We start from the raw sequence: 12,095 nt of genomic DNA, 5'->3' as shown, positions 1-12,095 counted from the left end.
GAAGAATCTGACTTTGGGAGAACTGGGAATTTGGTTGAGCAGGGGAGCAGGAAAGTTGGGATGGAGCTTCCATGGATTTTCAGTATGAGATTAGATCTTCATGTCTCAAGTACTGGACAGAGAATCTAGGGTGGTTTCACAGACTGAAAGCAATGCCTGGGCTGTATCAGAATTGGGAATGAGATCCCAGGTCCCGTGTGCCAGCAGCATCAGAAAATGGTTCCAGGGCATGTGAAAGCACAATAGTTGGAATGAGATTGGAGCCCACCAGTACTGGGAGAGTGCCAGAGGATGTCCATGACACTTTACCGAAAGGCTTAAACATGTCAAACACTGATGCTCACAACACCACTTGTCTAGAGACGCACTTAGGAAGTTTCAACAAGAACTTGTATTAATAAATTTGATGTAATAAGACATAACAAAAGACTCCAAGGGGCACTATAAAACAGACATACAAGGAGATACAACGAAGACAGCCAATGAGATTTTAAGAAGCATCTTAAAAGGAAGATGTATTGGGGAGGGGGCCAGTTAGGTGAAAGCACTTCCACCAATGGTGGAGCCATTAAAACCAGAAACAGAAAAGGAAGGATTAGGGAGGGAGGGGCTATGGAAGGATTTGAAAATCAAAGGTTGAGACTCCTTGCCTTACTGGAGAAAGAAATGGTGCTCAGTGAACACACGGGTGATGGGGGAAAAAGGGATTAAGTACGTATTAAGACATGGCAACTGAGTTGTGGGTGACCAAAACTTTTGGAGGGTAGACGTGGTAACAAAAAGTTACCATTAATTAGCTGGAGACCAACCACAGGGAATCCAAGTTTTTAAATCAACAGAAAACCGGCAAGGATAGAAGTTATGTGACACCATGATGTTAGAACGAGGAAATGCTAAACTCAACATTCACTGAAACCATTCCAGCTGCTGCAGAAAATCAGTCACTTCTTCTCACACAATGCTCCCTCATTTAACTACCCGATTTTATAAACCTATTGCTCAACTATTTCACAATCATGTACTATCATGTACTTTTAATCCCAAGAATAAAATTTGGCAGTGACAATGCAAATTAAGAACTAGAATGTTTTTAAAAAATGTTGCTATGGTAACAGGAGATGGAACCCTCCAAGGCAGAATTAAAACAGTGCCAATCGAAGATGGATGATACAGTTACAGGTTCAGTATGGAGTGTCGAAACTCAGGACAATCTCAGCAGCTACCTGCTAACACCTGTTAACAGACTGCCTAACCACTTCAGACTTTTGCATATAATGGAGGAGTGGATTTTGGTTACTGTCTGGAAACTACTAGGCTGCTGTTATCTTGAATTAAACAAACAGCTTCTTCTACTGAAACCACAGTCCGGAAGAATCATTTCTCCATTCTATCCTCTTCCCCTCTTGCTTTGGGCAATGATTTATTATGGTTGATTAGAATCTCAAAGCAGCTCGCACACAATTTCAGTCTAAACCTAGATCGACATTTCTCATGCACAACCAGATGTATTTAACACTTGCAAGACAAAGAAGGAATGTGACAGAAATAATATTGGAACACTAAGAAAAACAGATGGCAGTGGATGATATTTCCATCATTGGGCTTTTTGGTCATGCATCAGAATTTACACATGCAAATTTGCACTAGACTGGGGGAAAAAAATCAAACATTTTCAACAGTCAGGGGATCACTATCATTTACTAGGACGCGGGACAGATCTTTTTACTGTATCACACCAAAGGAACTTTTTTTTTAAAACCAGTTTCTCTCCTTTCATGACTCTCCAAACTCATGCCCACAGGATCTACCTTGTGCTCAACCACATTTTTATTAAACTGCTGACCGCTCAACTTCTCTTCCTAGCCCTCATATTGCCAAATGTGGTTCCCTCCCCACAGTTCTGGTTCTCCTCCCTTTCAAAACCACTGACATCACCTACTCTTCAAAAAAATCCATGCATGAACTTTGTCCTTGAAAACTTCAAATCTCCAATCTCTATGCTATCAGTAAAGTAAGATTAGTCCACATAATTTCTGCCTCATCTTTCCCAGTCTGACCAACACAATATTCTGTTACAACTCAACAATATGTCTGCATGCCACCATTAAAGAATATTTAAGCCACAACCTTGGATTTCCTTTAGGTGCTCTGATTTCCTCCCACAGTCCAAAGATATGCAGGTTAGGTTGATTGGCCATGCTAAATTGCCAGTGTCAGGGGGACTAGCTAGACTAAATATATGGGGTTACAGGGATAGGGCCTGGGCGGGATTGTTGTCAGTGCAGGCTTGATGGCTGCCTTCTGCACTGTAGCGATTCGATGAACTGTCCGAGCATGAAAGCATCCAGACATCAAGATTGTATTATTGATAATCTGCACCACTCACAAGTTACTCTTTCTTTTTGAAAGTTTATCTCTCTGTGAACAATCATTGCAAAAGAAAGCAAAGTCCTTATAATGTATCACTCCAACATGGAAATCCTTTTGCAATATCAGGTATTGAATGCCTCAAAAGTTTGGACAATTTTCTACTTTCCAATTCTGAATTCACATTTACAGGACATGACATTTAAAAGGAGCAGCTTTCTAAAATCTTCACCAGAGAACTATGCAATACTGCAGTCATCAAACCTTGTACTTCGGTAATCCTATGATATGGGAACTTATTACATTTCCAATCAAAGATCACTTTGGCAAATGTTAAATCTGTGTTTTAGAGCACAATGTATAAGTAAGCTGTGAAACCTTCTAGTGTAATCATCGCAAGTCCTTACCCCAAGTTCTACTTTTGTAATAGAAAGTAAACTTGTATGATGTAACAGGTCATGGAATGGTGATATAGGCATGGCAAATGTGTAGACTCGCAAAAATAGTGGTCTTTCCAACAATTTATGGAAGAAAGCTGGTTATTGGAAACGTAGGTTAACGCTAAGCTAAGGTCACGGTTTGCATACATAACAGCAGTGTCAAAATTTCAAAAAAGCGATTAATTAGCTGTGCAGTGCTTTGCAACATCCTGAGGACATGAACGCTCCGTAAAAATATATTCGATATACTAACAGATGTTGACAGAATAAGGACAACCAACTTGCAAAGTTGACCTTGGTAGTTACAGTACAGAAATTAAAGGCACCAATTGGCCAATTTACAGATGTGCTACTGGATAAGCATCGGGTATGGTCTATGCCTAACAACTTCAAAACAGAGCAGAAATTCTTCAAATAATGTGTCTCAGTTCTAGCTGTGGATGCAGCATGTGAAGTTTTACCATTGGTTTTCTGTACAGGCACTTAGGCTTCAAGCAGCAGGCTTAGTTCAAAATCAAATGGTCTTGGCTTCAAGTCCCACTCGAGACTTCAGCAAATAACCAGTGAGAGCAGCAATGAAGGTGCGCCTTAGTGTTGCAGGTGCCATGTTTCAGACAAAATGGTAAATCGTTCAACTGGACATCAAACATCCCAAGATACCTCTTGAAAAGGGGTAGGGGTGCCTTGGGCCACCATTTATCAATTAACCACCATACAGAAAACAAGATCAATGATCTCATTGACGCTTGTAGGGGCTTGCTGCATACAAACTGGTCGCTGCATTTTCCTGAATTACGAGAAAGCCTGCACTTTGTTCATTATGAAGAACTGAGGGTTGGTCCTGTTTTGTGAAAGGAACAGCTGTAACAAGCATAGGGACAATAATGCTTCAAACTCCTGAACAACTGCTTCACAACGTTACTGCCCTTACCTGATTCTCTTTAGCAGAGGATTCCATAAAAGCAGCACTCCAGGAATCAGCTAAGCTCTTCCCTTCTTCATAACTGATCACCCTAAAAATAAGATTAAAAAACTCACTGACGATCAACTATTTGATATGGACAGATAGGAGGGTGTTCACTGCTTATCATGCACCGGAAGAAAGAAAACGGCTGCAGAAAAGAAAATTAATGCATACCAAAGTGAGAAAATATAATATTTTGGCCCACATTATTAGAGCAGACAGACAATTATTGAAAGGAAAAGTTGACAGAAGTGGTAGGAGAGGGAAGCAAAAGAGAAAATGAACAGATATAATAGACCAAATGTTGTCCTTTGTGGAATGTGTAAGAGCCACACAAACTGAGGTGGCAGTCTAAAGCAGTCAACCAACAAACAACTTTTTAAGTGCAGGCTAAAAGCAAAATACTGTGGATGCTGGAATCTGAAACAAACAGAAAATGTCAGAGAATCTCTGCAAGTCTGACTGCACCTGTGGAGAGAGAATAGAACCAACATTGAGTCAGAAGGGTCATCCTGACTCAAAACATTGACTCTATTTGCTCCCCACAGATGCTGACAGGCCTGAGATTTTCCAGCCTTTTCCGGTTTTGCAATTTAAATAGATGAGGCTGGAAATACTGACAAAAGTTGGAAAATGACCTCAAAAAGCTTCTGAACACTTGCCTCTATGAATTAAAGGACTACATGCAACTGTGAAATATGTTAATTTTTACAAAATATAATTTGAAAAAACAATGCAGATCTTGGCATTTGAAATAATACTAAATTACATACATTCTATCTGGTGATACTTTTTCAAATTGCCCATGTACCTTTCCATATGTATATACCTACCTTTCCATATGTATATACCTACCTTTCCATATGTAGATCTTTTTTATTTCCAACCAACATAATGGGAACTCTGCAAAAGAAAAGTTAATGGTCAGGTTAAAACAAAGTTAAAATACAATCTAGAAAAAAAATTTTGAAAATTGTAATAATTTCTTTTTTACTTACTGCACTTTCCCCACCATATCCAACAATTTTTCATGAATAACTTTGATCACCTCAAAACTGCCAACATAAGAAAATAGATAAATAATTATATTTGGATCCAATCCTAGCCAAACTAGAGTCATGGGTGACTACCCATCACATTAACATAACCAAGCTCATCTTTTCACAGTTGTCATCCTTTATTCTGAAGACAGAATGTGTGTACTGGGGAAGTTTATACTTAGGATTCATAAATCATTTTCTCACTAAGTAATTTCACCATCTTCGAAAATTCAAAACACTTACTGATATTTATTACCTCTAAAAGACACAGCACATCAGGTCTTCTTGATCCTAAGCCACTCTCTTAACATTAGTGAAGCGTTGGTGGAAGATTCCTGGATTGGTTTTGGTGCAAGTATGGGAGGTTAGGATGTGGGATAGGAAGGAGGGGGGAAAAAGGTGGATCAATTCTGACTGAGCTGAACTAGAGATGCTGAATGCCAGGAAAGCACAGTACCAGCACAGGTCATTAGAGTCCTTCTTTAAAAAAAAACGTACTCTAAACATCTTGCATTATTGTTAACGCTTCAATTGAGTTATATTAAAATTTACAATAAATTGCGATTAGAAAAACATACTGGTTTAAGACTAATCCTAGAAGCGTAGCTATATAAAACAATTCACTGCTAATCGCTGCAAAAGTGAAACATGTGAAGCAAAATTTGTAACCTTTTTAAAGTATTACAATTGAATTACTCAGCGTCACTTGGATTGTACTGGGCAATGTTCAGATTAATTTCAGCGAGATCCAATTCCTTAATTTTACAGGGTAGCTCCTCCCCATTTTAGGATCAAGAAACATTCTACATAAACTCTAATTTCACTCACTGGTCAGCTTCATATCTGAGCTTAGAAACGTAGAAGCTAGAAGTAGGCAGCAGGCCATTCGGCCCTTTGAGCCTGCTCCGCCATTCGCATTCATGACTGATCATCAAATTCAATATCCCAAACCCCCTTTCCTCCCAACATCCCTTGATCCCTTTAGCCCCAAGTGCTATATCTAATTTCTTCTTCAAATCAGATAACGTTTTAGCCTCAACTACATTCTGTGGTAGTGAATTCCACAGATTCACCACCCTTTGGATGGAGAGATTTGTCCTCACTTCTAAAAGGTTTATCCCTTACATTACATCCAAACTCCCAAAGTTCTGCTTATTTAATATTAAAATCAGCAGCCAGAAAGCAACATTGTTATAAGTAAAATTCAAGGAGTCCTCAATAACATCCAGTAGCATCCTAGAAGGCAGCAAGGTCTTAGTGCGAAGTTATAAGCCCAAATATGTTCACTTCGCAAACCAGTTATAAATAATTAACATTGCAAGATGATTCCAGTTAATGAAAACGTATTTTCTTAACTGAAATCTTGCCGATTTAAGATTTACTAGAATACAAAGAACGTAAAAGGTTCCCATCACATAGACAGGCTTGAAAAATGTATTCATAATTAATATCAAAGGCTGGTGAATTGTATGTTTCAATTTTATACTTTATTGGAATGCAATCAGGCAGCATAAACTATGATTTTAATGAAGGGAAATACAATTTTTAACAACTTAATTTGAATGCTCAAAACCATGGACCACCATAGCAAGTTGCATCTATTCTTTGGTGAAATATTGTGTGGGCATATTATAACGAATTTGTGCAGTTATTTGGGAATGTCACAATGCACTGTATTCTAATGATAATGAATGCAACTCCCACTTACAATAAAGCACTGGTGTGCTTCTTTAAGTCAGTGCTGACTGAAAATTTGATTAAGCATCATGCTCTAGACTCACTCTCAAGCTCTGACCATCTGCTGCAAGCACCCTGTCCTGAAAGAAGATCAGGTTACACTTCCTCCTCGAATGTCTTCAACTTGAAATCCATGTCTTCATGAATAAGTCTCTCGAGGGATCAGCTTCAACCCATCTCTCGAATCTAAGCCAACCTTTCACTAACCTCTTGCCTGACAAATATTTATTTTCTCAAATGTCACCCTCCTTGCTTCACTTATGCTATTACTCCATTAGAGGCGAAGCATTAGCTACAAGGTCCTTCTTTAAATTCTTTGCCAAGACTTGACCAGCCATTTTTTCCTTTAAAAAAATCTGCTCGAATCCCACCTCTGATCCCTAGTGATACTACCTGAGGAAGTCTTTTATCCAGCCATGAAAATGTTGGCTTTGTCAGAAATCTTAAACTAATCCCACTGTCCCATTTTCAGTCCAGTCTGGCTCAACATTGATTTTCAATATGCTTATTCCATGAAGATCCATGAACTCTTAACTCAAAAGATGCTATCCAGAGGGAAATTTCCCACTTTCTCCACTAAAGAATCCTTCTTCACTGAAAATAAACCTCTATTCTATAGAAAACACAATGCCAGGAAGGAAGTTCAAGACTGTAACCTAATTTTTCAAAGCTGCTTATAAACCATTTCTACCTCAATTCACACACAGGCCTTTGAAAGGCTGTTTTCATAAAGCCCTAGCAGTTTGAGGAGCTCAAATATATATAGTAGAATTGGAAGGCATTTTAGCTTCTTGTTGTAAAAGGATAACTAATGCAATAACACAACAATGTTCAGCATTTCTGAAAAAAACAGCTTTGTGTGTCAAAAAGCATTTCCTCATCAATAGCAGATTGTCATTTTGCTGAATAATGTAAAGTAATAACACCACTTCAATGCAACTATCAATACGGCTGGTAATTGGCTCATTGCTGTCTTCTGAAACAGCAATATGCTAACACAAGCTAATGCAGCTGTCTTACCGAAAATGAATATTAAATACAAATTCTTACCTTTTGTTCGATGTAACTGAATACACCAGAATGTATCCATTAATGTCTATCGAATAGGTTTGAGGGAAAATAGAGTATTCATCCTAATGATTAAAAAGACACAAATGGCAGGATGTCAAGGTGATGAATATACATTACTATCAGTCATAGAGACCAAAGCAAGGTTCAAATCATGACTTGCAAATTTGCTTGCGAGCATTTCTACACAAGAACTCAAATGCATAATATTCTGATTTTGCTGACAGCATTGACACTGTTTTAATAGAGAAGAGTTTAAATTCATAGTATGCATTAAAGTGTTGAATACATTTAGAAGTCACTCTCACTAACTATATATTTATGTTGTTACAACCTTGGCCAGACCCTGGGTTTTGGGGGCAATCTGGCTAGGAGCCAAAAACGTTTTGTATAAAATAGACATTTGACTAAAAGACCTCATTCAACAGCCTGGCACACACTGCATCCGCCCCTGAAGATTTATCGAAGCTAATGCCTGGAATATTCAGCTGCCGTAAGACTTAGGGGCAGAATTAGGCCATTCAGCCCATCGAGTCTGCTCCACCATTCAATCATGGCTGACATTTTCCTCTTCCCCATTCTCCTGTCTTTTCCCCATAACTCCTGCACTCATTAATCAAGAACCTATCTCTGTCTTAAAGACACCCAATTATCTGGCCTCCACTGCCTTCTGCGGCAAAGATTTCCACAGATTCACTACTCTTTGGCTGAAGAAATTCCTCCTCATCTGTTTTAAAGGATCGTCCCTTCAGCCTGAGGTTGTGCCGTCTGGTTCTAGTTTTTCCTAGTAGCGGAAACATCATGTCCACTTATCCAGGCCTCACAGTACCCTGCAAGTTTCAATAAGATCCCTCCTCATCCTTTTGAACTCCAGCAAATACAGACCCAGCGTCCTCAATGACAAGCTCTTCATTCCAGGGATCGTTCTTGTGAACCTCTCCTGGACCCTTTCCAAAGCCAACATATCTTTCCTTAGAATCCAATCCTGCTCCTCTTGCAACCATGTCTCAGCAATAACATCATACCCCATATTTAATTTGTGCCCTCAACTTATCTGCCTTGTTGGTCAAATTGTACTGTCCTCTGTGGCAACAAGTTCGAATCGCTTCAGTACATTTATTCCCTCTAAGCTGTGTGGCCATCCAAAAGTCCACATACATGCCAATCCCTTTCAGTTTCAACATGTACGTGGCCATACAAAAATGTTTAAAGCAGCTTTGCATTTAAATTGCCCACGCACTCAAAAATAATTTATGGAACACAGATTCTTGGTACACTAACAGATGGAAAAAGGATGATGAATGGAACAATCTTAAATAGCAAAGTGAGGTGCTGCCAAAGGAATAACTTTTGGGATGCCATCTGAAGTAGAAAGAATTTATCTTTGCAAGTTCACTGATCCTTCATGTGAATATACATGACAGCCTAAACAGCAAATCAAAAGGATCCTACATTCACAGGTTTGCTGGTTTAAAAAAAAGTGAAGGCGCCAGTAAGTTCTACATATAGGACAACTGTAATAGTCATCTGCAAGTTGATTGAACAGGTGCTCAAGAAACCAATGAACAGTACGATTGCAGTTAGCAGGGTCTATCTCATATCAGTAGCTGCTGGAAATTGAGCTCCTCTAAATTGACCTAATCAAGAACTTTGCCGCCAGGTTAAAAAACACTTGTGGTTTTACCAGATTTTTTTTCTCAAGACAGAAATTTAAAGAACTGACTTTTTCACGGCCATTACTCTGCCAAAAGGATAAGACATTTCACTATCCTGCAGCTAGGAAAAACAGGTCAAAGTTCTTGCCCTGGCATGGAATTAATGGCCTGCATATAAACAACGCTGCAGTTGGAATTATGCAACACTGAAGGCCCCACAACCCTCAATGGAATTATCACTGATCAGAAACTGAACTGGATCAGCCATATAAATATGGAGGCTGAAAGTCAGTCAGAGGCTGGGAATTCTGCAGAGAACTCTTCCCCTCCGGATTCTTCAAAGCCTGCCCAGCCCACCATCTGCAGGCACAAGTCAGGAGTGTGATGGAATACTCCCCAATTGCATGAATGAGTGCTGCTCCAATAACTGCTGTTCTCAAGAAGCTCAACACAATTCAAGACCATGCAGCACACTTGATTGCTACCCCCATCCACCATCTTAAACATTCATTCCTTCCACCTCCAATGCAACTCGGCAGCTGTGTATACCGCCTTCAGACTGCACTGCAGCAACTCACCAAGGCTCCATCAAAGTACTTTCCAAATTTGTGATCTCTACCATCTAGAAGGACAAGGGCAGCAGATAAATGGAAACCTCATCACCTGCAAGATTCCCTCCAAGTCACAAATCAACTTGACTTGGAATTATATTGTCGCTCTTTCACTGTCACTGGATCAAAATCCTGGAACTCCCTCCCTAACATTATTGAGCCTGTAACAGCGTAACACTGACTGCACAATTCAAAGAGGGCAGTTCTTCACCAGCTTCTCAAAGGCAATTGGGGATGAAAAATAAACGCTGGCTTGGCCAGCACTGCCCATATCCTGTGAACAAAAATAAACCTCTGCCAATTACAATCCAAATTGTAAAAGAAAATTCTATTGGCGATTTGTGGACAAGGCGGACAGGTACTTGCAGTGTCACAGACTGAGATGCATTTTTGACAGAAGAGTAACGTCCAACAGCTTCCCATGTTAAAAAGGACACACTGAAAGGAAGGCTATTAATAAGTAAATAATGAGAAAATCTGGAGAAACAAAATGCAAACTCTAACTTAGGAGAACAGCAGAAGGCAGTGATTTTTGACGGGATAAACCAAAATGTTTGGAAGTAAGTGAATCATAAATAAGAGAATATCTTAAAAAGGCAGCTTGCCTCTCTTTCCCCCTACATCCCAAATTCCTTATTTTCAAATGAATGATGGTTCATACCTACTGGCTGAATAATAGATGCATTAAATATCTTTTAGTCAAGCAGATCTTTCAAGAAAAAAATTTGCTTTATTCTTTCCTTAGAAAGAGGGTGGAGGGAGAGGAGGAGGAGGAAATAGAACAAAAACTACTGAAGTGCAACAGATTCAGTGAAGTTGTATTATTGTAGCTATCTCATGGCAACACTAAACCACGTTAAGCTAGTTGGTTAGAATGAATTTTTAAAAAAGAAATCCATATAGGGATGAGGACGTCACTGGATAGGCCAGCATTTATTGCCCATTCCCAGTTGCAGTCGAGAAGGTAGCAAGCAAACTGCCTCCTTGAACCGCTGTAGTTCCAGATGTGTAGGTAAACGCACAGTGCTGTTAGGGAGGGAGCTCCAGGATTTTTACCCATTGACAGTCAGATATTTCTGCATAATTATATTTATCATTAACTTGCGTTGTTGTAATATTTTTGATATCAATTTTGCTTAGTATGGTGAGTACTGCAAAAACAGTGAATTAAACTCAGCAATATAACAATTCATTAACCGTACAATCCTCTAGCACAATGGTGCATTTCACTGAATACATCCGCTTAGAACAGCAAATCCATTGATGGAGCAGGATTATCCTTACCTGTCCAGCTGTATCCACAAGCTGCAGGTGGTAATCTTGCCCATTCACGGTAATCAATTTAGTAAATGCTGAAAACAGGCAAGAAAAAAAGCAATGCATTAAAAAGGTCCTGGCAAACAAAGAAATCAACGCATAATAAACGAGGAACAATAGTTTCTTGATAGATTTAGCTCAAAAGGTATCCAAAAACAAAACGTAATTGAACTATCAAAGGGCAGAGTGACATTTTTTCAAATGCAAAGTCTCATTGCATTACTGCATTGAAGCTTGATATTTAAAATTTTACTCAAGTTTCTAAGAAATGAAAAATATTGGAAGCATTACAACTATTACAATTCAGAGACCGTGCTAAATTTTGAAACTTTCAGAATTTCACACTGGAGTAGAATACATTCCAAACAGATTCTATGTCTATAGTATGAGATTGAATATGACCATGAAACAGTGAACATTTGAGTAAAAGCTATGAGCTGAAAACTGGTAACTGAACCCATAGTATTTTGTAAATTCTAGCTCAAAATAACAACAAAGAAACTGTTTCAGCATTTCTCACATTTGCAAAATTCTTTCCACTGTCCAGCACATGAAAACTAGTCGAGATAATTAATGATCAAAACTATCAGCATGTTCAAAAATGGACCATGACACTCAACAAGAGTATCCTAGTAGTCTCCACACACTCCATATTACATCGAACTCTGGCTAACATAATAAAAAATAGCTTGAATTTATATAATGCATTTCTTAACCTAAGTCCCAGAATAAGTACTTTTGATGTTTAATCACAACATGCAGGGCAACTTAACTAAGTTGCATTAAATGAATCAAATTGACAATTAAATCAATGGAAAAGTAATTGTGAAAATTTCCACATAATTTGTGCACAAGGACCCATATTCAGCAATGTAATAAGTAAATAATCAAATAAT

At 38.7% G+C, this 12,095-nt stretch overlaps 1 protein-coding gene across 1 annotated transcript in view; it reads right to left on the bottom strand.

The window, feature by feature from the left end:
- Positions 1–12,095, bottom strand: part of rheb (Ras homolog, mTORC1 binding) — a 94,600-nt gene that overhangs the window by 10,777 nt on the left and 71,728 nt on the right. Inside the window, exons 3-7 of the mRNA XM_080213183.1 lie at positions 11,167–11,234; positions 7,599–7,681; positions 4,770–4,826; positions 4,627–4,674; positions 3,739–3,820 (exon numbers count right to left, since the gene is read on the bottom strand). Of these exons, the coding sequence (XP_080069309.1) occupies positions 3,739–3,820; positions 4,627–4,674; positions 4,770–4,826; positions 7,599–7,681; positions 11,167–11,234 (338 nt within the window). The remainder of the gene's footprint in view (positions 1–3,738; positions 3,821–4,626; positions 4,675–4,769; positions 4,827–7,598; positions 7,682–11,166; positions 11,235–12,095) is intronic.

The sequence above is a fragment of the Carcharhinus amblyrhynchos genome, chromosome 2, assembly GCF_965287045.1.
Source record: "Carcharhinus amblyrhynchos chromosome 2, sCarAmb.v2.hapA, whole genome shotgun sequence".
NCBI classification, from domain to species: domain Eukaryota; kingdom Metazoa; phylum Chordata; class Chondrichthyes; order Carcharhiniformes; family Carcharhinidae; genus Carcharhinus; species Carcharhinus amblyrhynchos.
Note: the sequence above shows the minus strand (reverse complement) of the source record. Positions and strands in the feature narration are given on the sequence as shown.